This window comes from Chlorocebus sabaeus, chromosome 12 (genome assembly GCF_047675955.1).
Source record: "Chlorocebus sabaeus isolate Y175 chromosome 12, mChlSab1.0.hap1, whole genome shotgun sequence".
NCBI classification, from domain to species: Eukaryota; Metazoa; Chordata; class Mammalia; order Primates; family Cercopithecidae; genus Chlorocebus; species Chlorocebus sabaeus.
Window position 1 is genome coordinate 75,376,562 of NC_132915.1, and position 27,412 is coordinate 75,403,973.

The window sequence follows — 27,412 nt, forward strand, 5'->3', positions numbered from 1 at the left end:
AGTCATGAGTTTGGGGGAGGTCACAAGGCATGATACCACAACGTCGATTGATGAGTTAGGGTAGGGCAGGAACATATCACAATGGTGGAATGCTGCAAGGTCGGTTAATCAGTTAAGGCAGGAACTAGCTGTTTCTTCTTCTTTAGTGGTTCTCCTGTTGCTCCAGGCTTTGTGACTCCAGGAGGCCTGTATGTGTGGGTCACAGGGGTCACAATGACTCGGCCACCATGTAGCCTGTTCAGAGGACCTTGCAGTATGGAGTTTAGCTAATAGCCGTGTCCAGTGTTGGTTCACTAGCTGTGACAAATGTATCGTAGTCATGTAAGATGTTAGCAATAGGGGGAACTAGGCCTGAGGTAGACGGGAGCTCTATATTATCTTTGCAGCTTTTCTGTAAACCTAAAACTATTCTAAAATTAAAAAGTTTATTTGGCTGGGTGTGGTGGCTCACACCTGTTATCTCAACACTTTGGGAGGCCAAGGCCGGTGGATCACCTGAGGTCAGGAATTCGTGACCAGCCTGGCCAATATGGCAAAACCCTGTCTTTACTAAAAATACAAAAATTGGCCGGGTGTGGTGGCGGGCACCTGTAATCCCAGCTACCCAGGAGGCTGAGGCAGGAGAATTGCTGGAACCCAGGGGGGAAGAGGCTGCAGTGAGCCGAGATTGTGCCACTGCACTCCAGCCTGGGTGACAAAGCAAGACTCTGTCTCAAAAAAAAAAAAAAAAAAAAAAGTTTATTTAAATAGAAAAGTAGGAGGAAAGAACTTTTATCGTTAACATCAGACAAATCACAACTTCGGCATAATCCTAGTGACTACGCCACATGACCATGACCAAGCAACAATCAGTCAGATGTCAGTCTAATCATAGGTCCTGTTATTTTCAGTAAAGGGGAAAAAATCATGAAAGTTGAAACTGCAAGTCAAAGTATGTAAAGTCATAAAATGGAATAGCACGTGGCATGGAGCTCCTATAGTCCCAGCTACCGAGGAGGCTGAAGTGGGAGGATTGATTGGGCCCAGGAGTTTGAGGTTACAGTGAGCTATGATCATGCCACTGCACTCCAGTCTGGGTGACAGAGCAAGACCTTGTCTCAAATAAATAAAATAAATAAATACATAAATAAAATGAAACTGATAAGACAGCTAAGTTTAGATGAGGTGTTGTGGAAAATAGGAAGCCATTGCTAATTTCTTGAGTAAGGAACTCATGTGGTAAAAGCAACAATTTAGGGATTTATTCTATCGGCAGCCTGCCAAATGGATTGAAGTTGGGAAAAATCTGAGGCGGCGGGGGGGGGGGGGTCAGCAATAACTGGCATGTACTAAAATCTCAAGACTAAAACCCTAAAATGAAACTTTTGGTAAGGGTTTCAAACAATGTTATTCTTAGTGCTACATGTGACCTGTTTTAAGCACCTGGAGACAAGCAGAGCCTCTTGTGGAGACAGATGTAGCAGATCTTCACCTGACTTCATTACATATCTGAATCATAGAACTATTTCATATCCCCTTCTTGCAAGTCCAAGCTCTCCTGGCATCTTGTGGTTAGGACTGTATCTTGTTACTTCTGCTTATCCTGCAGTGGCTCTGGGCTTGTTTGATAACCAAACTGAGCCTACCCTTATTTTTAATTTTTAACCCATCCTAGTGGGGCTTTTTATTTGGAAATGATTTCAAACTTAGAGAAAAGCTGCAAGAATAAGAATGGTACATGAAACACCATGTTACATATTGTTACACTTTGTTAAACATGTATTTTATCCCATATGCTCATCCATTCTCTATCTAGATCTCGATATCTATCTATAGATATATCTATCTCTATGTATAGATAGATATCTAGATATATCTAGCTATTATGATCTAGATAAATAGTTGTCTGGATAAGTATCTAGATTGATATAGATAAATACAGAGAATAGTAGGTCCATACTCTGTCTCTCTCTATATATACACACATATATATATATACACACACATATCTATTAGGTATATAGTATATACCTAATACTTCTGGATCATTTGGGAATAATGTGCACACGTCATTGCCTTTTAGTCCTAAATACTTCAGTGTGTATTTCCTAGCAATAAGAATATCCATTTAAAGAACCACATTATAATTCTTATCGTCAGTTAATTTACTTAGTCGCTATTTCTTGAATTGAACTAAACCATGAGAATATCTGTTATCCTGGTCTGACCTGACCCACTGCTGACTGAATTACAGGAGTGAAAAATTCAAAGTTTCATTTGCATTTCAGGTTTTGGTCTTTGAGAGTACTATAGAATCAAATTTTGCAGATTAGCTTTGAATTTGACTCATCATAGGTATGTCTGATTCAGTTCAACTATTCTAAAATCCTCTTTGTCAAAGAATAATACTAATGCCAACAATGGCAAACACTAATCTAGCCTTCCTCGGTATGTGTCAGACAGTGTTCTAAGTTCATTGCATTTACCAATGCATTTAATCCTTACAACAACCTTAAGGAAACCGTAATTATCTTTATTTTATACATTGGGAAATGTAGGCAGAGAATTTAAATAACTTGTATATGAATACACAGTTGATAAGGGGATCTCTCAGATATCTTTTTAAATGTGTTAATCTGTGTGTGTGTGTGTAGCCTTCTTACATTTCATAATGTTTTCTTTAAAGACGATCCCATGCTATTTCTAGTTATTGATTACTTCTCATTGTGTCATGTTCCCCTAGGACAGAAGCATTCATTTTCTTGATGTGTTGATCTTTCAGCTGAAGAAAAGGTGACTGGTCTCATGAGCCCGGAAGAATGAACTCGGAGGAGGTTGTTTACATGAGGTTCTCCCACTCACCAGCTGTTGAGAGTCTGCGATTATGAGGAGCAGGATCTTATTACTTCAATGAAAGCATGTAACAAGGTTCTCGAACCACCAACAGCCAAGTGGATTTGGTACAGTGTGGCTGTCTAATAAATAATCAAAAGCATTTGATAGAAATCTGTCTTGCAGCACTGTCTTCACATTTAATGTTGCTTTCTCTTCTACCCTCGTATGTTTAAATGATTCCCTTTTCTCACTCTAGTGCCAATACTGGCCTGAAGGCTAGATCCACAGTGAAATTCTTGTTCAGGCTGGGTCTGCCGACTTTGACTCTGCTATTTATAGAGCCAATGTGGGTTAATAACTGCTATTTATTGAGTGCCTGTTCCATGCCAAGCATTAGGCTGGTGCTTTATATATGTTTAATCCTCACAATAGCCCTGTAAGTTTGCACCTATTATCTCCACTTTGCCCACGAAGAAACGGAGACTCAGAGAGTTTGTGTGCTATGTGTAAGATCACACACTTGCCAGAGTCAGGATTCAAATCTAGTTCTAACTCCAAAGCTCTCCACACTAACATTGTTTTGCTTATTATTGCTCCAAAGATAATTACCCCAACACCTTATCAATGGTATACTTCCTCTCACGATGGCAGTGTATGTATATGAGAAATGTCTGAGATGGAGGACCAGGGAGTCTTTAGAGGCACAAAAGAATCACAGAATTATCTTCTAAAAAATAACACAATATTATTTGAGATCAGGAGTTGATAAAATATGGCCCCCAGCTATTTTTGTAAATAAAGTTTTATTGGGAACACAGCCACACCCAATCCTTCGTATCTATGGCTGCTTCTGCTCTACAGTGATTGAGTTGCAAAGTTGTGACAGATTCCATATGGCCCCCAAAGCTTAAAATGTTGACTATTTGGCCCTTTCAGAAAAAGTGTGCCAACCTCTGTTTTAGATGACTCTGGAAGAAAGTCAACCATCTTCATTTGGGCCAATGTATTATTTTTTCCATTTGCCTGAAAAAGTACTTAAAGATTTATAATGCTAAGGTAATTACTGTATTCTAATGGTGGTGGTGGTGGTGGTGATGGAGTGGGGGGAAAGGGGGGCTGTAGGGATCTAACCAGGAAAGGGAAGGGACAGGGAATAGGAGCGGTCTGGGCCTCTGGATCCGCAGTCAACTCCTCACCCCAGACTCCTCCCACTCACGTCCTTCCTATTTCTCCTGCCAAATCAACTGTCCTAAAATAACTCATTGCTCATAAACATGCAAGTGGCTTCCCCCACACAACATGCACAGAACCCAACACCTTGGCCTGGAATTCAGAGACCATTACAGTTTGACCCCTATTAATCTCTCTCTCCACCCACTTTTTCCCTTTTCCTTTTTTTTCATCATGAGGAAATCATGCCAAATATGAGTTTATATATCAAAGCCAATTTGCTTGTCTTTGATTCACTTTTATGTAGCAGAAAAATAAACATATACTACTTACAGGTGTTTGTTTTAGTCCTTTCTGGTGGCTGTAACAAAATACCACAGACTGGGTGACTTACATACAAACAACAGAAATTTATTTCTCACAGGTCTGGAGGCTGGGAAGTTCAAGATCAAGGTGCTGGCAGATTCAGTATCTTATGAAGGGCTGCCTCCTGGTTCACAGCTGGCACCTTCTCACTTCATGCATCCTCACCTGGTGGAAGGACTGAGGGGTTTCTCTCAGGACTCTTTCATTCATGCCATTCCTGAGGGCTCTGCCTCTGACCTAGTCACTTCCCAAAGGCCCCACTTCCTATTACTGTCATCTTGGGGGTTAAGATTTCAACAAATGGATTTTGTGGAGACCCAAACATTTGAACTGAAACAATGTTGTTGCCAGGTGTGGTGGCTCACGCCTGTAATCCCAGCACTTTGGGAGGCTGAGGCAGGCAGATCACTTGAGGTCAGGAGTTCAAGACCATCCTGGCCAATATGGTGAAACCCCATCTCTACTAAAAATACAAAAATCAGCTGGGTGTGGTGGTGGGCACCTGTATTTCTAGCTACTCAGGAGGCTGAGGCGGGAGAATCACTTGAATCTGGGAGGCAGAGGTTGCAGTGAGCCAAGATTGCACCATTGCATCCCAACCCCAGGGGACAGAGAAAGACTCCAGCTCAAAACAAAAACAAAAACAACACACACACACAAAAACAGTGTTGCATTTGATCACAGGAAGCCAGGCTGAGCTTCATATATGATGTCACTTCACCTGAGCTATAAGGTATAAACAAAATAAAAACTTAAAAATGCATTGGTTACTTTTCTATAGTAGGTATTATCTGATTGTATTTAGAAAAATTACTCTAGCTATTTTTCGGCTGGGTGCGGTGACTCATGCCTGTAATCCCAGCACTTTGGGAGGGCAAGGTGGGCAAATCACGAGGTCAGCAATTTGAGACCAGCCTAACCAACATGGTGGAACCCTGTCTCTACTAAAAATACAAAAAAAAAAAAAAAAAAAAAAAAAAATAGCCAGGCATGGTGGCAGGCACCTATAATCCCAGCTACTTGGGAGGCTGAGGCAGGAGAATGGCGTGAACCCAGAAGGCGGCGGTTGCAGTGAGCTCAGATTGTGCCATTGCACGCCAGCCTGGGTGACAGAGCGAGACTCTGTCTCATTAAAAAAAAGAGAGAGAAAGAAAGAAAAAGAAAAATTATTCTAGTTATTTAAAAAATTTTGTAATATTATAAACTCTCTCACTGCTATGTATTTTTCTTAAAGATAATTTTCATGGCTGTAGAACATTTCATCTCCTATATATTCTAAAGTCCTCCTAATACTTCCCCAATATTTGGGTACTGAAGGTTGCACCTTCCACTCATTTCATCCCCTACCTCCATTTTTGGGTTTGTTCTTCCATTGTTGCCCATTTTTGCTCAGGCTGTTTCTTTGGCTTGGAAAGGGTCCAATCTTCCCTTTCTGTCTCCTTGTCTTGAGTCCTTCCCTTCTAGCACAAGTCCTATCACCTTTCTCCCTTAAACTCTTTTGTCATGGAAAAGTAGAGATTGACCTTCATAATGATGGATTTCAAGAGGCTTATTTTCCCCGGAAGTGCTGACACAGTACCATCTTCACTAGCAGCAATGGCACTGCAGTACCAAAGGGCTCACAGACACTATTATTTCCTGGTGCTTTGCTTAGAAGAACAGTTTGTTTTAGAAAATGATAAGAGATAGCTCACATATATTATGTATTTTCTATATGTCTGCCATTATTCTAAGCATCTTATATACATTAAGTCATTTATCTTCATAACAAACCTATCAAGTGGATATTGTTAATACTTTTATTTTAGAAATGAGAAAATTGAGGTACAGAAGGGATAAGAAATTGCCCAAAGACACAACTGGCAAGACTTGGGATTTGAATTCAGACAGTCTGGCACCAGAGTCTGGGTGCTTAGCCAATGAAATAGAAGTGCAGTGAATTTGCGATGGCTCTTTATCTCCCTAGTCTCAACGTAGCCCTTAACATTTTCACAGTATATGCAGAGGGATAGGGGCTGCTGAGCAGTGTTCTTCCTAGGAACATTGAGTCTATTCCTCTGTGTTGGAGAAATCTGGCTGGGGGCCACCATGCTTTACAAAGAGGAGATTGGTAGGCAGATAAATTTGCTTTGTCCTTGATCATTCTCTGAATATGACGAGTTCAGAGGCATGACCAGAGCCATGGCAGAGTAGATTGAAAGCACTTGTGCCTTCTAGTCCTTAATCATCTCAGTGTCCCTAGTGCCAGCATAAAGTAGGCCATTACACATGGAGAAGGTATTGTGACACAATCACATCATAATGGCTAGGGTTTAATTAACTATTCCTCCCAGGAAGGAGTGGGGCTTCTTGCAATGGACCACATGGAAGTGAGGGTGGGGAGAGGAGATTCAGAGAGCCTTCTAAATGTGAGTATAATTACAAAACTGAGTCAGGCAGGGAATGAATGGTTTTGCCTTCCAGTTTAGAGAATGATGTAACCTCACAGTTCAGGAAGATGTTAAAAGTTATCTCTGCTGGGCATTGTGGCTCACACCTGTAACCCCAGCAGTTTGGGAGGCCAAGGTGGGCAGATTGCTTGAACTAAGGAGTTTAAGACCAGCCTGGACAACATGGCGAAAACCCATCTCTACAAAACATTAAAAAAAAAAAAAATTAGCTGGGCATGGTGGCATGTGCCTGTGGTCCCAGCTACTCAGCAGGCTGGGGTGGGAGGATGGCTTGAGCCTGGGAGGCGGAGGTTGCAGTGAGCTGAGATTGCACCATTGCACTCCAGCCTGGGTGACAGAGCCAGACCTTGTCTCAAAAAAAAAAAAAAAAAAGTTATTTCTACCAGATACCCTTCCAGTGCCTGAATCCCCCTATGAATGCTCTGCTAAGCAAATGTCCAGCCCCTGCTTGTATACCTGCACCAATGAGGATCTCACTACCAGTCTATTCCAGCTCTGTATGGCTCTGTTAGAAAGTTGGACATTTTGTTGAATGGAAATCTGTGTTCCTGTAGCTTCCACCAATTGGGTCTAATTATACCTATGGGATGCTAGAGAACAAGTTAGTTTCCTCTTCCATACAATAGCCCTACAGAAATTTGAATTCAATGATCATATCCACTCTGAGTTTTTCCTTTCAGGCCATATACTCACAGGTGCTTTAGTTGTGTCTTTTCTCACATGTTTTCACTAGTCATGTATGTGTCCACTGACTGCTTCCCACTTGGCTTAGAGCTCTTCAAGTAGAGAGTGCCAGCCCGCATCAGGGGAGAACCATTCTTTCCATCCATATTAGTCTGTTCTCATGCTATTGATAAAGACATACTCGAGACTGGGTAATTTATAAAGAAAAAGAGGTTTAATGGGCTCACAGTTCCATGTGGCTGCAGAGGCCTCACAATCATGGCGGAAGGTGAAAGGCACATCCTACATTGGCAGCAGGTGAAAGAGAGCTTGTGCAGGGAAACTCGCTTTCATAAAACCATCAGATCTCGTGAGGCTTATTCACTATCATGAGAAAAACACAGAAAAGACCTGCCCCCATGATTCAATCACCTCCCACCAGGTCCCTCCCAGAACACATGGGAATTGTGGGAGCTGTGGTTCAAGATGAGATTTGGGTGGGGACACAGCCAAACCATATCACCCTCCTGGGAGACTCTGTCTGTAATGAGTGCCTAGGATCAGAAATTTTTGTTCTGACTTCCGAGGGGTTGCAGGGATTTTGGATGAGTTTGGTTTTTACTCAGAAGAGGGCCAGAAAAACAAGGTCAGTCATGGTGGCTCATGCCTATAATCCCAGCACTTTGGGAGGCCAAGGTGGGAGGACTGCTTGAGGCCAGGAGTTCAAGACCACCTTGACCAACACAGCAAGACCATGTCTCTGTTAAAAGAGACCATCCTGGCGAACACGGTGAAACCCCGTCTCTACTAAAAAATACAAAAAACTAGCCGGGCGCGGTGGCGGGCGCCTGCAGTCCCAGCTACTCGGGAGGCTGAGGCAGGAGAATGGCAGGAACCCGGGAGCGGAGCTTGCAGTGAGCTGAGATCCGGCCACTGCACTCCAGCCTAGGCGACAGAGCCAGACTCTGTCTCAAAAAAAAAAATAAATAAAAATAAAAATAAAATAAATAAATAAATAAATAAATAAATAAAATAAAAAATCAGAATTAATTAGGTTTCTACGGTTGGTAAGAAATGATAATAGCTAATATTTTTCGAATGTTCACTATATGCCAGACACTGTGCTCAAAATTTAATATGAATTATATCATTTACCACTCAACATCCCTTGTAGGTGCCACTTTTATGATCCCTATTTCACAGCTAAAGAAGCTGAGGCTTAGAGAGGCCTTGGAGTCTTCCCAGGCTGGGTGGCAAAGGCTAAGACTCAGGCCAGATATAGTAGCAGGGAGCAATGGGCAAAGATTTCGGACTTCAACAAAGGGCAGCATTTGACAGTGATTTTGCTCCAGAAAAAACAGGTATAACAGGGAAAAGGGGAGTTGTGGTGAGAATAGGTATTTTAAGGCCCCAAAGATCCAGAAGGAAAAAGAGCTGTGCAAGGGTAAAACAGGAGGACATGATGAGTAAGAGAGTAATTATTAGTAACAGCTACCACTTGTTAAATAATACTAGCCAGCATTTGACCTACATAATCCCCTTTAATCCTCACAGCAACCCTAAAAGGGAATTACTACTATTCTGATCGCTATGTTACAGAGTAGGAAATTGAGGTTTAGCAAGGTGAAGTGACTCACCGAAGGCTACGCAGCTGGCAAGCAGCAACATCTGGATTTAAATTCAGACTGCTGACTCCATGCCGATGGCCCTATAGTGACTCCCAAAGGGGAAGACTGTGGGCAACACTGAAAGGAAGGAAATTTCTCTCCTAAGAGATGGAGGAATTTCAGAATATGCGAGGTAGCCCAGGGCTGCAGGCAATGCCTGGCACCCCTCAGAGAAGATAGAGAACCTGGTTCTGGGAGAGACAGTTTCTCCAGACTCTCTATATCAGCCTCTCTGTGAGGCTATCCTAACTTGAGGTTTCCTCAGAAAGAGGTTTCTGGAGGCCCAGAGACCTCAACTGGATAAATGTCTATGATTAGGTAGGCTTTTTAAGAATAAGAAACCTAGGTTTTGAAGTGGTATTTTTATGCCTCTGTAGTTCTCTCCCCGACCCCCGTTTTTTGTAAACAATTTGCTTTCTCTCAGTTCAATGACTCTCAAGCTTAGCATTCATCAGAATCACCTAGAGGAAATGTTAAAACACAGATTTTTGGACTCTACTCCAAGAGCTCCTGATTCAGTAGGTCCAGGGATAAGGCCGGACAATTTGTACTTCTTAGAAGTTACCAGGAGATGTGGATTCAGCTGGTCCAGGGATCACATTTAAGAACAAATGCTTTATTTTATTTGCAAAACTACTTTTGAAAATTTCTAAATGGATTTGGCTGTGAAAAAATAAGTACAGAAAAGGCAAAGGACTTGCCAATAGGCCAGAGGTACTGGGAGGGATTGGGTGGGAGACTTAGAGCCCAGCTCGGTAAGTGGCTGTGATGGGAGAACTTGTACAAACTGGGGAAGACAGAAGTCACAATCAGAAGGAACTAGCTGTTCCCAGATGGGAACAAGGGGAAGCAAAAGGCCCAGGATGAGCTGGGCAGGAGAGCCAGACTGGCCAGAGACAGAGATTGGGTGAGGGCAGAAGTCAAATGGGGTAGAGATGTTGTCAAAAGCTGCAGTCTGCTGGCTGGGCTGCAGGGAAAGAACTCGGGAAGCTGGAGGCAAGGAGCCAGGAGTGAGCTCCTGGGGTGTGGGAGTTGTGATAGAGTCTGGTGATCACATTTCAGCTGCAACTCACTGTCCCCAAAAGCCTCTTTCTTCCTCCGGTGGTGCCTGTCAGTCATAAAGTGCCCAGGAATTGCCCTCTGACAGTAATGAGGTGAAGTCCTTGCAGCAAGAGAAGTGGGGACATCACCAAGTTCTGTTTCCTCCGCTTAGTGGTGGGTCCCATAGTGGCAAGCAGGGGCAGAGCCGGGAAGCACGCAGTCTGGTGATTAGACTTTAGATGTTCTCCAATCCCCAGGCTGCATTTCTCCCTCATGGGAAACTGACTCAGCTGCAGTACACAGTGTGGAGGAATGACCTTTGTGGCTGCCGCAGTGGGCTAATGGCTGGGCACCTGGCTGCACTTGCTGTTCCTCATGGACCTGGGAAAGGTTGAATAGGAGGCTCTCTTCTCTTGGTACTAAGAGATGGGCATCTCTTTGCAGGACTGCAAGCCACTACTCCTTTCAGCTGGCGCACATAGGCTCACCCTGGACCCTGGCTTTCTAAGCACTACCCACCTAGCCTTAGCCAAGCCCCTCTTTTCCCTTTCGTAACTTTCATTTCATTTCTTGAAAATCTCTGTGCAGTTAAAAAAGGATATATTAAGTGCATACTATGTGGCAGACTGAGCTGGGGATACAGATATGGGGCAAAAGAAATTCAGCCCTCAAAAAAATCACAGTACACTCAGAGGGATCCATGCAGAGATGTAATGACAACATTGTAGAATAAATAGTTTCTCAAACACAGAGCTCCTTCCCTCCATAAGGCCTTTGTATTTGTTGTTCCTACTGTCTAGAATGTTCTTCCCTAGATCCTTGTACAATTCATCTTCTCACTTTATACTCAGGCCATTTCCAAGAGAGACCTTCCTTGACGTTTCTATGAAAAATTAAACCCTCCCAATTCTCTGAATCCATTTGCCATATTTATTTCTTTATTTATTTAGGAGCTGGGGTCTCACTCTGTTGCCCAGGCTGGAGTGCAGTGGTGTGATCTAGGCTCACTGCAACCTCTGCCTCCAGGACTCAAGTGATCCTCCCGCCTCAGCCTCCTGATTGGCTCTGGCTATAGGCTTGCAGCACCACGTCTGGCTAATTTTTTTTTTTTTTTAATTTCTGTAGAGACGCGGTTTTGCCATGTTGCCCAGGCTGGTCTCGAACTCCTGGACTCAAGCAATCCACCCTTTGGGCCTCCCAAAGTGCTGGGATTACAGGTGTGAGCCACCATGCCTGGCCTGATTTTTAATTTTAGCACTTATAACTACCTAGCACTTTTTTTGTTGTTTTTTTGGTTGGCCTCCTATACTAGATTGTAAGCTCCATGAGAAAAACAGGGCCTTGTCCACTACTGAATTTTGTTTGTAGAACTGGTACTCAGTACGTATTTCCCTTTTATTCATTCATCATAAATGACTGTCCAGTTGAACTTTTGTGAGCCTCTCCAGAGTCATCCAAATGGAAGATGAGGCCTCTCTGCTTGAGGAAGAACTTTTTCAAGCCTACTAAATTCCAGGCTTTCTAAAAATCTTCATTGCCGCCTCAGGTCACACCGAGCAGGTTCTAACTCCCCACTAAGATGACTATAATGGGCCTGGCACAGTGGGTCACACCTGTAATCATAGCACTTTGGGAGGCTGAGGTGGGCAGGCTGCCTGAGTTTAGGAGTTCGAGACCATCCTGGGCAACATGGCTAGACCCAGTCTCTGCTAAAAGTACAAAAAATTAGCCAGGTGTGGTGGGTGCGCCTGTAATCCCAGCTACTCAGGAGGCTGAGGCACGAGAATTCCTGGAATCCGCTAGGCGGAGGTTGCAGTAAGCCAAGATGGCACCACTGCACTCCAGCCTGGGTGACAGAGCGAGACTCCATCTCCAAATAATAATAATAATAATAATAATAATAATAATAATTTACTCAGTACTAATATGTACCATACGTTATTTAATCCTCACAATCCTCTGCAAGGTCCGCATTATTTCTCTCATTTTACAGATGAAACAGGCTCAGGGAGAGTGACCTGCTCAAAATCATACAGGTAGCAAGATGCCGGGGAGGGTGGTGGGTCCCCGGGAAAACTGTGCCAGGCCCCAAAGCTCACATTAATCCCATAACCACGTTTCCGCCACTCTCATCCCTATATCCCCCCTCCCACGTTTCCACCACATCCCCTAAAGGCCTTTTCCCACATTTTCGCTACATCCCCATCCCAGCCCTTTTCCTTCCTTCAGACCGCTGGGTCCGCTGTAGCCTGGCTGCCCCTCTAAGGATAGCATGGGGAGAGGCTTCAGATGCGTGCTGGGTGGAGGGTAGGCTCATCTGTCTCCAGCACCAGATACTCTTTCCTTCCCGGATCCTCCCAACCGGTCGGCTGCTGGATGCCCAGTGGCCTATTTCAGGGCCGCAGAGACTGCTGTCGCTGGAGGAAAAAGGATGGGGGAAGGGACTGCAGCCTGCAGAAGCGCTAGCGGGAGACCGACCCGCGGCGCTCCCCACCCTCCACCGCTACTTCCCGGGTGCAGTCGGCCGCTGCGCGCAGGCGCGGGGTGCTCCTCAGCCCCTCCCTTCTGCGGGCCGCCCTTTCACCCTGGCAACCGCGCCGCGGCGACGGCGCGCGCGGGCTGGGCGCGGACGGGTGGGGCCGGGCGGTGCCGGTGCGGGCTGGGGCAGTGCAGTGAGTAGCGGTCTTGGGGTGTGCGATCTCGCTGAGCCTCGTCACACGGTTCGTCGTTTCGGGTTCAAGCCCAACAGACTTAGCCCCTCGCCATGGACTCCCAGAAAGTAAGCGGGGGAGGGGAGCCCGGGGCTACCGAGACAAGCCGGGCCGGCACAGGGTGGGCGGGGCGCCTGGGCCCGTGGGCTGTGGGTGCGCGGGTGGGCCTGGCCGGGCGTCCGGGCTGCTGCTGCGGAGGGCAAGGCCGCCCGGCCGCTCTTTGGGCGGGAGCAAAGAGGCGCCCGCACGGATGCGAGGACCGCGCCCGGTGACTCGGGCTGGCCTCTGCCCTGTGCTCTGTCCGGGCCCCTGACTCTTAAGGAAAAACAGGGAGCCATCCCCCTTTTAAAATCAGCCACTCTGCAATGCTTTAGGCCCGTTTTCATGCCCGCAGCCTGCGAGCGTGCTGGTGGGGGTGTATCCCTCCTCAGCAGATGAGGAAACCGAGGCACAGGCTTGTTTGGTCTCTCCCTGCTGACGCCGAAAGCTGGGGCTTTTTCCTCGACCAAGTCCAGTCTCAGCACCCCGCTCTTTAGGTCAGGGACCCAATCTCCTTTGTACCGCCCACCCGCTCCCCTTCCCATGACTTTTCCTAAGTAGATCTTAGTGTTCGTTGAATGGAGGGAAAAGACTTCAATTGTTAGGGCAGCCGTCCCACTCTGACCAGTTGGTGTTGCTGGGCACAGTTACTTAGGGGTCGTCGTGGAATGTTTTATACTTTCCGAACAGTTGAGGAAAGGTTATATAATTGTAAAGGTTCGATTCAGAAGAAGTATTTGGAGAACAAAGCCAATGTCTTCAATACAGTTAGAAGTGAGTTATTCAGTCATAATCTGCATATGAAAATAACCACCCTGTTCTCTTTGTTAGACTATAACGTAATTGAAATATAGTGCAGGGTAGGAAAGAAAAAACGAGGAGTATTAATAATGTAGCAGGGAAAACAAAGACATATCTAAGAGGCTCTTCTTTTCTATTATTAGAAAGCACGGGAAAGACTTAGAACAACGTTTTCTACAATTTTGTCTAGATTCACCTTCTTGATCACTTTGCTGAGGGCATGAGAGAATAGTGATGTGTTGAGCATTGATTATTATAGTATTTAACAAAAATGCACATGATTTCATTGTATGTGTTGGTCCTGAAACTCACCTTGGTATGCGTGACTATTCGTAAGACATTTAAAAATTACATTTTGTGTATTTTGGGTATGTATAGGTTTAAAATATTGTCTCTGCCTAAATTTGTAAAGCATCTCTCAGCTTATTAGATAAAAGTAATGGTATTTGAATGGACATTAGCAGAGGTCAAGTGAAGGAGCAAAGTCTGGAGACATGGGTTCCAGGATGCTGTTTACTAGCTCTGTGATAAGTAGCAAGTCACTTAACTGTGATTAATCTGTTTCCTCTTCTGTGCGGTAGAAGTAAGAGTATTTTATAGTGTCATAGTAAAAATCTGATAAAATAGTTTGTTCTGAAAACACAGTATTTTAAAGTTTACAAAGTATGAGCACTAAAATACTCTGTGTCCCATAAAATACAAAAAAAAAAAAAGGTGTTTTAATATGGATCATCATACTTTGTCAGGGATGCATTATTCCTCACTTTAATGAGGAATCAAGACTTGGAGGTTGTGACTCCTGGAAGGTCATGCTACTAGCCCTAAGGCTAAGATTTGAACCTATTTGTTCTCATTTCGAATGATGTGTTTGGGTACCTACAGGTTACCACATGCAGTTTCCTGAGAGGTAGCAAAGAATTAGCTTCTCTTTCTTATTAGTAGTAAAGTATCTTATTTGTGATATCTTTGAGAATCAACTTCTCAATATTAGAAAATATGTTGAATTTCATTGATGGTACCGAATCTTTCTAATAAAAAAAAAAAACCCACACTCTTTGGTTTATAGCTGTAAAAAGAATGTCCGGGGTTAATGTGCATTAACCAATTCAGTGCTCTGAACCTGAGCTTCCTTTTCTCATATGAATTCCTGCAGAATCACAAGCCTCAAATAGTAATGATCTAAGCTGGATATTGTTCTCTTTAAATAAGACAGTAGTACACCCCAGACATTATTTTTAGAGACTATTTTCTGTTATGGAATGTACATTGAAAATAGTAGCAGGGGTAGTACCTCAGTCAGTAGAGTGTAAGAAAAATAGGTACTGCAAAGTGTGAGGAAGGCCTGAATATATACCTGAATGTTTGTTAGGCATTGGGATTTGGGCTTTACATTATTAAGAGGATGGCTCCGGAGCCAGGTCTCTGGTTCTACTATTTATAAGCTGTATGAGCTGGGGTAGTTTGCTCTGTCTCCATTTCTTCATCTGTAAAATAGAGATAACAGTTGTACTTCTCTCACAGGATTATTGTGAGGATTGTGTGTGTGTGTGTGTGTTTTTTTTTTTTTTTTTTTTGAGACGGAGTTTTGCTCTTGTCGGCCAGGCTGGAGTGCAATGGTGCAATCTCGGCTCACTGCAATCTCTGCTTCCTGGGTTCAAGAGATTCTCGTGCCTCAGCCTCCTGAGTAGCTGGAATTACAGGCGTCCCCCACCACACCTGGCTAATTTTTGTATTTTTAGTAGAGATGGGGTTTTACCATGATGGCCAGCTAGTCTCAAACTCCTGACCTCACTCAGGTGATCCGCCTGCCTCAACCTCACAAAGCGCTGGAATTACAGGCTTGAGCCACCATGCCTGGTCTAGCGTTCATTTTTAAAAGCCACTTAACAATGCCTAGCATACAAAAACACTGTTAGCTACTGCTATTAATTTAATAATCCTAACTTCAAATTAACTTTCTTCTTTTAAAATTCAGTGTAGACATTTTTCCTTTTTTTTTTTTTTTTTTTGAGATGGAGTCTCCCTCTGTCGCCCAGGCTGGAGTGCAGTGGTGCGATCTCAGCTCACTGCAAGCTCCGCCTCCGGGGTTCACGCTATTCTCCTGCCTCAGCCTCCCAAGTAGCTGGGACTACAGGCGCCCGCCACCACACCCGGCTAATTTTTTGTATTTTTAGTAGAGACGGGGTTTCACCGTGTTAGCCAGGATGGTCTCCATCTCCTGACCTCATGATCCCCCCGCCTCGGCCTCCCAAAGTGCTGGGATTACAGGCGTGAGCCACTGCGCCCGGCCCGACATTTTTACTTTTAAAGCATATTTTCTGCTATTATATCTGTAAGAAACGATTCACATGGTGGTGCCAGAGAAGAGTTGTTAAATTCTAATAGGAAGAGGATTGGAAGTTCTGACTCATGCAGTCTGACAATAGAGGTTAACTAGACAGTCTTACAGAAGCTTGATGGTGGCTAGTCAACAAATGGATTAGCTTGACCAGCTGCTTTTTTGTCTGTGAAAATAACTTGGACTTCAGTGTTAATGTTAGCAACAGATGCTCTGTTTGAGTAGAGGAAGAAAACATAATAACCCCGGGTATGTAAGGCATACTGTTGGATACAGAAAACCACAGTATTAACTCCTGGAAATAAACAGAGGGGTTTTGTTTATATCGAGTTTCTGGGACGCTTTTGTGAACAGGATGTGTTATGGATAGGTGGCTTTTGTTTGATACTCAAACCTTTTGATTATGTCTTTAAACGGTTTTAAGATAAAATCCCAAAGGTTTCTTCACCTGATAAAATGTGCACGTTCAAAGAAAACATTGAAACAAATAAGACATTTGTACCTTTTTAGAATCTTAGAGCTTGAAATTTTATAGTTTAAGTTAAATTTTTGTACAGATTATTCACATGCATAGGGATCACTGTTTCTAAGAAAGGTACTTACTGTAGGAATAAGAAAGGGTAGAGAGGAAGGGAGATGAGAGCCCAGAGGAAGGAATTCACCAAGAGCATATATTGTCACTTGTTTGCTTTTCCCCACTATTTTTCCTGCATATTCTTCCTACTTGGAAAGGGGTAGTGAGTGACAGGTGAGGCTTGACTGGACAAAACTAGATTGGGGAGATTGAGCTGAGCAGGAGGAGTTTTAAACATGACAACCTGCAACAAGTAGCCTATCTACGCTAAGTTTCCTTATCCCAGTTTCCTGCTCCAAGCTATGTGCTATTCTTTGCCTTCCTCTTGTACCTTACCAGTTCCAAGAACCCCACCACATCCATAACCAACCAAGTGTTCCATGTTCCAAAATTACTCCTCAGTTAAAAAAAATTGTTTCCTGAGGAAAGAGAAACGAAATTTGACTATTGTTCTGCATCCAGTATTGTGTTGAACTGTCACAACAGTTCTTATTCCTGTTGCACTGTTAGGGAAAATGAAGCCCATTTTCATTTTCCCTAACTTAGGGAGGCTAAGTGTCTTGTTCAGAGTCACACAGCTAGCAAATAGTAGTCTGGATTCAAGCGAAGTTTTTCTTTACAACCCAAAGTTTTTTCATTACCACCGTTCTTGCCTGAATTATTTGCATTTCAATGGTGGTATGATTAAAGTAATTAAAACTTAAAATGTAACAGGGATAAGCCCCTATAAAGCAGGGTTCCGTCCCTCATCCTCTCTCCCCTCCTTCCCTGCCTCCCTCCCTTCCTTCCTTCCTTTCTCCCCCCTCTTCCCTACCTCCCTTCCTTCCTTCCTCTCTCTCTCCTTCCTTCCTTCTCCTCCCTCCCTGTCTCTCTCCTTCCTTCCATTCTTTCCCTCCCTCCCTCCCTCCCTCCCTCCCTCCCTTCCTTCCTTCCTTCATCAGAGTCTCACTGTCTTCCTCAGGCTGATGGCTCACCACGGCAATCTCTGCCTTCTGCGCTCAAGCTATCCTCCCAGCTCAGCGCCCTGAGCATCTGGGACTACAGGTGCATGCCACTATATTGCCTGGCTAATTTTTGTGTTTTTTGTACAGACAGGGTTTTGCCGTGTTGTCCAGGCTAGTCTTGAACTCTTGTGCTCAAACGATTGGCTCGCCTTGGCCTCCCAAAGTGTTGGGATTACAGGCATGAGCCATCACATCTGACCTAAAGTTGTTGTTGTTTGTTTTTTTTTAAGAAGCTAAATAGTTGAAGTATAGTGAAAATAGTTGATAGATGATAAAGAACATGATTTAGGTAAAAACCTGGAATTTGGTCTCTCTTATTGCCCCAAATAAAAATCACTATTGTTTTTTTTGAGACAGAGTCTTGCTCTGTCGCCCAGGCTGGAGTGCGGTGGTGCAGTCTTGGCTCACTGCAACCTCTGCTTCCTGGGTTCAAGCGATTCTTGTGTCTCAGCCTCTCTAGTAACTGGGATTATAGGCGCCTACCACCACACCCAGCTAATTTTTAAAATTTTTAGTGGAGATGGGGTTTTGCCATGTTGGCCAGGGGGGTCTTGAACTCCTGCCTGACCTCAGATGACTCTCCCAAAGTGCTGGGATTACAGGCATGAGACACCTCGCACAGCCTAAAATCACTATTTTTATTGTGTGTGTGTGTGTGTGTCTATACATATCTCTCCCCTTTTTTCAACTCTTTTGAAGGAATGTCTTAGCTATCTAAAGTAGAACTGTGAGCAAGAAAGTAGAAATGGGCTGGGTATGGTGGCTCATGCCTGTAATCCCAGCACTTTGGGAGGCTGAGGCAGGTGGATCATGAGTTGAGAAGATCGAGACCATCCTGACTAATACGGTGAAACCCCCGTCTCTACTAAAAATACAAAAAATTACCTGGGCATGGTGGCGGGCACCTGTAGTCCCAGCTACTCGGAAGGCCGAGGCAGGAGAATGGCATGAACCCAGGCAGTGGAGCTTGCAGTGAGCCGAGATCACGCCACTGCACTCCAGCCTGGGCAACAGAGCAAGACTCTTGTCTAAAAAAAAAAAAAAAAAAAAAAAAGAAATGAACACCATGTTGACATACTTATGACCGTTATATGTAATATAGATATCTTCATTTTTCAATTGAACTTGGCAGTTTTTAAAAATTAGAAAGATAGTGAAGCAGACCTTTTTTATAAAAAAATTTAACATAGTGCTTGTTTGCAATGCTTGGCTAAATGTAAGCAGGATTATTCTTGCAGTAAACACATATTGAATGTTTGCCATAGTGATAGATATTCCACTCTAACTTATGGTGGAAAATATTTTAAAGTTGGTGGATTTTATCTCCAGACTTTTAAAAATACGTTTTTCACCCTTTGTTTGCACTTCTTCCCAGCCACAAGGTTCTGATAGAATCTGGTTTCAGTTATTGATGCTTGTTAATTGCTATTAATTGCATTTTGAACTAATTTATTTAAAAAGTATTAACATAGCCAGTGTTTGCATTTCTATTGCATTATAAATATAGGTGATATAAGTTTATTGTAGGAAAATAGGAATATAAATAAAACGAAAATAAAAACCACTCAATTCTGCCACCCAGAGATAATCTGTTCAACATTTATATCACCATCTAGTTTTTTGATATGCATATAAAAACTTTTTAAAAATTACGGTATCATGCTATATATGCTGCTCTATAATTTGCATTTCACATAATTATGGATATTTTTCCATATTAATCATTCTACAATACTTTTAATTATTCAACAGAATTCTTTTGTATGCGTGTTTTACTTGATTTTATTTAATCAGTACCCTTTTGTTGTATATTTTTGTTGATCCCAACCTTTTAATGTTATAAATGTCACAGATGAGCATCCTTGTAGCTGAGTCTCTGCTTACACCCTTAATTATTCACTTAGAATAAATTAGAAATAGAATTACTGAGTCAATGTATATATACTTCAAAAATTGTATTTGATACGTATTGTCAAGTTGCCCTTGAGAAGGGTTGTTAGTTTATACTAATACTCCCATCTCCACTCCAATGCCACCTTCTTTCATTAAATGGTAGGACCTCTGGTTTCTTTGGCCGACTATGAGCCTCCTTGACTTTACTGGGTAAAACAGCCAGTTCAGAGGCCACTGAACATGGTTAAGGCTTCATTATCCTCTGGTGTGCTTTATATCCCTCAAATTCTAGATGGGAGATTACCTCCTTTTATGCCGTGATATCTTAAACTGGATTCAGGGCAGAAAGGCAGCATTCCCCAGCCAGTTCTTTTACTAGCATTTAGATTTTTTCTCAGCTGGTAAGCTAGACTAAATCAGAATTGATTGTAGGCTGTCTCAGTTACGTCTGTGTACAGGTAATGTTCTCAACTGTTTCACTGTTACAGAGGGTGTAGCCTTCCATCTTTTAGGTATATTATGATGATTAGATTCCTGAATTTCCCAGTTCTCTTTTTTTCACCTTCTTGCATCACATCTGAGCATGATACTTTTGTCAGAATAACTGGCGAGATTCTGGTTATCTAGCTAACAGCTGGATAGAGCTTTCTGGATTCAGCTCTTATCACTGTATGGTAAACCTACCTAACAGCGATAGTTTAAGCATACTATTAGAATGAGCCTGTATGGCAGACTCACCTGAATGAGTGTTCTGAGTTTCACTGGGCTGTGTAGTTATCTTGTCCAGCTCACTGTCACTGGACCTTTTCCGTATTTAAGGCAGTTCTGCCCAGCCTGCCACCACTGGACTCTCTCCCTTGTATGTAATCCCTCAATAAAACACCATGTCTCATTTGGTGGCTCTCGGTTTCTTCTTCAGCCTCTTGAACCTGGTGCCATCCCCATTGGAGTCGATGGAGGGGTTTAGCATGAAGTCACTTAATTCAAAGGACAGGTCTATGTGTGGGATGATGCAAGTGACATCATTTCTGGTGGCAGTTGAGCATTTTCCAGGAATGTTACATGCTGGTTTGATCAATCCCTTTCCTCTGGTTGCAGGAACCCTGTGATTATCTCGTGTAGTCCCCAACAGTTTAAACAGCCTAGAGTACAGGCTCTGGAGGCAACCTCCTGGATTTGAAAAGCAGAGGTTCTGGGGACAACCTCCTGGATTTGAATCGTGACTGCCAGTTGATAACTGTGTGACCTAAAACAAGTTTCTTAACATCTTGAATCTTTCCTTTTTCCAACCATAAAGTGTGAAGACTAATACTACTTTTTTTTTTTAAATCAGATGTGATGATTAAAAAGATACTCCATGTTAGCAGCACAGAGCCTGGCACGTAGAAGGTGCTTAATGAAATTCTAACTAAATTGGCTATAATAATAGTTTGACCCCCTTAAATTATAGATCTATTTGTAGTATTTGCAGGGGCTCTAGATTTTTGTATCTTGATTTTCTGGAATACTGCTGTAGAATTTGACTCAGAAGTCTTCTCCTGGTCAGAGAAGATGCTGGTGGGAAACCCATATGTCAGCATTTCTCTAATTATGATCACATGGATGCTGATGCCCTCTGATTTGGGGTTATAACCTGTTGATCAGTTCCAGATTTCTTATCTTGAAGTAAAATCTTAGTCCTTTGGATGCCTTTAGCCATTCTGACCTGTTCATGAACCTCTGATCTCTACTTTATCAGGCAGTACAGTGTAGTCCTTTAAGAGCATAGACTCAGGAATCAAACTGTCTTAATTTGAATCCTGACTGTGTGACATGTTAGCCTTGATATTCTAGGCAAGCTGCTTAACTTCTCCATGCGTCAGCTTCCTCATTGGAAAACGAGGATAATTATAGTATCTTACTTCATAGGATTCTTGAAAGGATTAAATGAATTAATAATATGTAGAGAGCTTAAGATAGTACTTGGCACTTAAGAGTACCAAAGTGCTCTTTTGCTCAGTCTATTGATTATCCTTTTACTTGATTGATAGTGAGTATAAACGTAACTTTAAGCTGTGCTGCATTGAAGAGAGTAGCTCATGTCGTGTACATCTTAGATTACTTTGATTCATTCCATGACAATGACAGTGGTTGTGGTTGTGCTTGGCTAGGGTGTATATAATGCTTTTTCTTGTTGGTGTAGCAGTTGCCTTAGTCTAAATCCATAGTCACATCATTGTATTTTTTTGTTGTTATTATGAGGGTCTGGTAATTGTGTTACATCACCAAAAGACAATTGCTGAGATTGCCTGTGCAGACTTCCTATGGAGAGTTATGTCATATATTTTACTATGATTTAGCAGAATTGGCATTTGTCAAAGCATGTCTTCAGACCTGCATCACCTAGAACTTTTAGTTATCACCACCTGAGTCTTACATAATTTTCTAGATAAACTTTAGATAATTTGTATTGCCTTTATTCATCTATGTTTATCTATTACTTTATCCATCAGTGTTTAGAAGGTAATGGGAGGCTTGAGATCTGATATAAAAATCTGAGAACTTCGCAGGCATCCTTTAAGGTTGATGGAATCCCGTGGGGCAGATGAAAGTTGTCTTTGCCCTCCTTCACTCATAGGCTTTGATGAAAAAAAAAAGAAATGAATATATGTAACATGGGCTCATTCTTTAAGTACATTTTTGGATTTTTTTTTGCCAGTACATTGTGTATATGTTTTAGGACAGGGGTTATAGGTAGAGGAACTGATAAATGAGAGGGCTGCTAGGAGGAAGCAAGTCAAATGAGATAAATTCATAGCCGGCTATGCAGCTGGAGTGTAATAAGAGAGAGGAAGTCTGGGGAGATAAAGCAGGTGAGGTAGGCAGTGCACAGATCATTTGAGATCTTATAGGTCATGTTAAAGATTTTCAGTTTTATCCAAGGTACGATGGGAAGCCATTGAAGAATACTGATCAGGAAGCGTGATGCCATCATTACCCTAGCTGAAGTATATAGAGAACTGATTATTGGGGAGAAAGATTATTATCAGAGTCTGATTAAGAAGTTTTGCTACAGTGAAGGTTGAGATATAGGTTGAGATATCATGGTAACTTTTACTAAGATAGTAGTAATAATTCTAATGTTACAGGATACTTTGGATGTTTTTTAACCAGCTGGAAACCTCTGTGGCTGGCAGTGTCTCTCCTTGAGTTTCACTCATGCCTGCTGGGCTCGTTCTGCTCACTTGGCCTGGCAGGCTGTGCTCAGCTCATACTACTGGCCTGGATCCCACACCTGCCAAGGGCGATCCAGGCATGGAGCAGTGAGGGATATGTGAGTGAGCGAGTGAGCTTGGGGTACGACCACTGTGGACAGCCTAGCATGCTGGCTGCTGTGGCCATGCGGGCAGCTCCAGGCACTGGCACAGTCACCAGCTCCATGTGAGGCTGCAGCTGAACCAAACATACTGCAAGTGGTTTCCTCTGTGGGTGCCTGTGTCTGGATGAGGTGAATGCAGTGGTGCCTGAAAACTCAGAGATGCCAGTAACTGTGGAGCCCCAAGGGGTTGGGGGCAGGGGTGCTACAGTGTTCTTGTTCCTGCCACCCGCAGCTTGGCCAGTGGGAGCAGTGGGGCATGTTTCAGCCTGTTCACTCCTGCCACCTCACCTGGGCCTGTGGCTCCCAGGCTGGCCCAGTCCTGTTGTCACCTCCTGTCATGTGGGGCAGCCGCCTGATGCTGGTGGAAGGTGGGAGGGCTATAGTGTTATAGGTCTGGCTCAGGGAATCCTGAGGTCTAGGCCCTTAGAAGTGTTGCCACTCTTCACTTCTGCAGTTCATGTCACTGCCTGCAGCTTGGTGACCTGGCCAGGAACATGTTACAGCCCCTTTTGCTCCTGTATGCAGCTTGGCAAGCGAGCCAGGAAAGTGTTACAGCCCTTTCCGCGCCTGCCTTTCAGTGGTTCCTGACTTCTTGTCCAGAGTCCAGGAAGAATGAGGTGACATGGACGACTGGATGGTGAGCAAGGCAGTGGAGAGTTTTACTGAGTGACAGAATAGCTCTTAGTGTGAGGAGTCCTGAAATGGGTAGTCCAAATATGTGGCTGCGTCCAGGGTTTTTATGGGCTCAAAATGGGGTAGTTTATGCTGATTGGTCCATGGGCAGGAGGAAGTATGTGCTGATTGGTCCATGGGTGGGCCTGGAAAAAGCACCGTTTGTTTGACTGAAAGGCATAAAGGAAATTCTCATTCAGGTTGGTGGATTCCATCAGGAACTGGCAGCCCAGTTTTCAGGCTTCAGGCTGTCTTCAGCCTGAAGGTCAGGTTTCACCAGGGATCTGCCCCATCTACCTAGGACTAGGTCTGCCTCCTGCTGCTATCAGTAGAACCATTAAGAAGGTACAGTCTATAGAACTTTGTGACTTCATGTAGAGCACAAATTAGAGGAGAGGAGATAGTGATGATGGCCTAGCTTTCTGTCTTTGCTCTTGATTAAATTTGGAAGTCCTGGAGGGATAGACTGGGGTAGAAAACTCATTGCATTATGATATCTTTTAGCTCTTTTCTGCTCTCTTTCTCTGCCTTGGCGTATTGCCTACCATATCTAGAAAACACTTTTTAAAAATTGCTGGGTTTGATACCTATTCAGCCAGCCTCCCCTTGTATACCTCCTAGATGAGGCACATACTATCCTTATATACACCTTTTACTTGACTCCTACCACTGTAGAGAAAATTTTAACTTTATGTCACATATACAAGCTAGGGTCAAGTTTCCGAACTCAGCCCATGTAATCTTAATTCTTTAGTTTTCATGTTTTGGTGCTGGTGGTAGTTTTGTCTTAAATATTCTAATTCCTTGTAACTTGTTTTCCAGTTCTACTGAGCACCAAGTTCCTTAGTGCTTTTTATCTTTATGTCATTTCCACTTAGTTCCAGCCAGTCCCCATTCTTGTGAGGGTCAGAAAGGCTGAAGCCTTGGCCCTCTCACTGATGAACTTACTATTTTAGAATGCTAAATATGAGCTCTGGATTACAGTCTTTTTCATTTGCTCATCCTCTCCACAGCAGTTACAGATTAAAGGGCAAGTGGATCAGAGCTTCTGGAGCCTTTGTCTCAGTAGTCTGCCCTTGGGGAACTTTGCGGATATTTCCTACCTTTGAGCTTAGAAAAGCTTAACAGAGAGGCAGCATTTTATCTGTATTAGCTAACAAGGTCACATTGGTTGCTGTGACTTTCTCTTTATGATCTGAATGGTTGCTGCTTCTGCAACCATGTTTAGTAACGTATTCGGCAGCTTTGAAAATATAGATGATCTTAAATGCTGGGGTTCCAGAGTCCTCTGTAGCTGGCTTGTCCATTCTGACAGCGTCTCAGTGGTATATTGTAGCAAAGGTTCTGAAGCCCTCCCCATCTAAAGATTGGAGTGCATCCCCTGAAAATAATCTAGGCCTTTAGTCTTTGCAGTTTTGGCATTAGGGTAAAGCAACTTTTCTCAGAATGTAGACCCTTTATCTAGGTATGTATTACAGACTCTCATGCTGTACTGGAACTCCTTGTTAAATTCAAGAGCTGTAGAGTGCTCTCTCTTCAAAGAATGAGACCATGTTTCCCAGAAATACTATATCAGTCTTTAAAGACCTTTCTTTCTCATCCACTTTCTGGGGAAGTACAGTATTTTTACAGCCTTACGCAATTCATATAGGATATCATTCCCCTAAAGGCTTTAACATAGATTGCAGAGTTTCTTTCCAGAAGTATGGCTATTAATACATCTTAGGCCAATACAGTTGAAAAGGGTCTTTCATCTATGGTAATAGAATTTTGAATGAATTTAAGGGGAATGGTAAAGATAAGATTAACTGTAATCACTGGGCGCAGAGGCTCATGCCTGTAATCTCAGCACTTGGGAAGCCGAAGCGGGTGAATCACAGGCTCAGGAGTTCAAGAACAGCCTGGCCAGCATGGTGAAACCCCATCTCTACTAAAAAATACAAAAAATTAGCCAGGCATGGTAGCTTGCACCTGTAATCCCAGCTACTCGAGAGGCTGAGGCAGTAGAATTGCTTGAACCCGGGAGGTGGAGGTTGCAGTGAGCCGAGATTGCACCACTGCACTCTAGCCTGGGTAACAGAGTGAGACTCCATCTCAAAAAAAAAAAAAAAAAAAAAAATTGTAATCTAAGGATGGTATTTTTTGGAGATATGGGATAGTATCATAGAAAATGGAGGGCATTATTCTGATGATTATTTGAATTTGTCTAACCTATATGTCAGTTGTCCTCAGGTGCAGTCTTGTTTTTGTTAGCTGCCAACTGTGACATGGACATTTGTACTTTTTGTGATCCCAAGGAGTCTTCTCTAACCAAAAACATGAGAGAACAGCGTAAATTTCACAGGAGAGAGGAGTGTATTTGTTTCTTCTGTTATGGTTTTGGATCCCAAAGTGGTGTTACTTATGCACCAATTTATTTTGAGAGTTGGTAATTTTAAAATGTCTTTCACTTTCTAGAGTTAATAATAATATAAATTAAAAACTGAGAAATTAGCGAAATTCTGGTAAAGGAAGTTGGTTGTAACGTTTTAACTTATATCGACATATAGTTATTATAATTCAAGAATCTGGCATAACATAAGCACATAAAGAAATTCTGGTCTTCCAAGAAAAAGTTCAGAAAGCTTTTAGGTCGTTTATTTTTAATTGCAAATTAATAAGATTAATAGAGGATCTCTGCCCTATTTCCACTCTTAGAAATATATGGTCTGTTTGGATGACATAGACCTCTTAAGTCTGTATTTTCCAGGATGGTAGCTTCTAGCCATAATGTGGTTTTTGAGCACTTGAAATGTGGCCAGTTTCGAATTGAGATATGCATAAGTGTAAAATACAAACTAAATTTTGAAGACTCAGTACCAAAAAAGAGAAAAACTCATTAATTGTTAAATATTGACTACATGTTGAAATGATGATGTATTTTGAATCTATTAAATAAAATATTAAAATTAATTTCTCCTGTTTTTCCTTTACTTTTTTGATGTGGCTGCTATTGGCTCCTACTATGTTTATATTGGACAGTACTGCTTTAAGGAGAATGAAAACGTTACAGTTGGTAAAGCCTGTTTTCTGATCTCTAACGTCACTACTGGACCAGTCTGTTAACTTGCAGCAGGTTGGTAGCTCTTAAAGGAGCAGAGGATTTAACCTGAAGATCTGATTCAAAATTAGAGCATTTAGATGTCTTGGACTGTACTCAGTAAAAAACAGGAACGTTAAAAAGGTAGGCTTTAGCTGGGAGCAGGGATCATGCCTGTAACTTCGGGAGGCTAAGGTGGGAGAATTGCTGGAGCCCAGAAGTTTGAGACCAGCCTGGGCAACATAGTGAGACCTCGTCTCTACAAAAAATCAAACAATGAGGCAGGTGGATATGGCTTGAGCCCAAGAGGTTGAGGCTGCAGTGAGCTGCAATTGTGTCACTGCACTCCCACCCATGTGACAGAGCCTCAAAAAAAAAAAAAAAAAAGGTTTCTCATTAAAATCTTTGGAGCTCAGGTCTTACCTAGTTGGGGCCATAAACTACAACTATCTCCAGATTTTTGCTATGTAATTTCTGAAATGCAAAGCTTGCTACTAAACTTAGACCAAAAAAAAAAAAAAAAAAATAGATGGGAAGCTATGCTAAGGATATTTTATTTTTTGCTCTATGTCTGCCTTTTTTTTTTTTTTTGGTACCAATTTTTTTTGAGACAGAATCTTGCTCTGTCACCCAGGCTGGGACGTAGTGGTGTGATCTCGGCTCACTGCAACCTCCACCTCCTGGGTTCAAGCAATTTTCTTGACTCAGCCTCCTGAGTAGCTGGGATTACAGGCGCCTACCACCACGCCTGCCTAATTTTTGTATTTTTAGT

The 27,412-nt window shown here is 42.9% G+C and overlaps 2 protein-coding genes across 8 annotated transcripts in view; both read left to right on the plus strand.

Moving 5' to 3' along the window:
- The window catches only part of SLC44A1 (solute carrier family 44 member 1), a 194,405-nt gene extending 190,576 nt beyond the window's left edge, over positions 1-3,829 (plus strand). For both annotated transcript variants that reach the window (XM_037983084.2, XM_007968520.3), the window contains exon 16: positions 2,762-3,829. In XM_037983084.2, coding sequence (XP_037839012.1) covers positions 2,762-2,776 — 15 coding nt within the window. In that variant the 3' untranslated portion in view covers positions 2,777-3,829. The remainder of the gene's footprint in view (positions 1-2,761) is intronic.
- Positions 3,830-12,748: 8,919 nt separating this feature from the next.
- Positions 12,749-27,412, plus strand: part of FSD1L (fibronectin type III and SPRY domain containing 1 like) — an 89,071-nt gene continuing 74,407 nt past the window's right edge. For 3 of the 6 annotated variants that reach the window (XM_037983089.2, XM_037983092.2, XM_037983095.2), the window contains exon 1: positions 12,749-12,950. In XM_037983089.2, the coding sequence (XP_037839017.1) occupies positions 12,936-12,950 (15 nt within the window). In that variant the 5' untranslated portion in view covers positions 12,749-12,935. Of the gene's footprint in view, positions 12,951-26,582; positions 26,677-27,412 lie in introns of all 6 variants that reach the window. The other 3 variants (XM_037983150.2, XM_007968516.3, XM_037983136.2) reach the window with 3 other exon arrangements.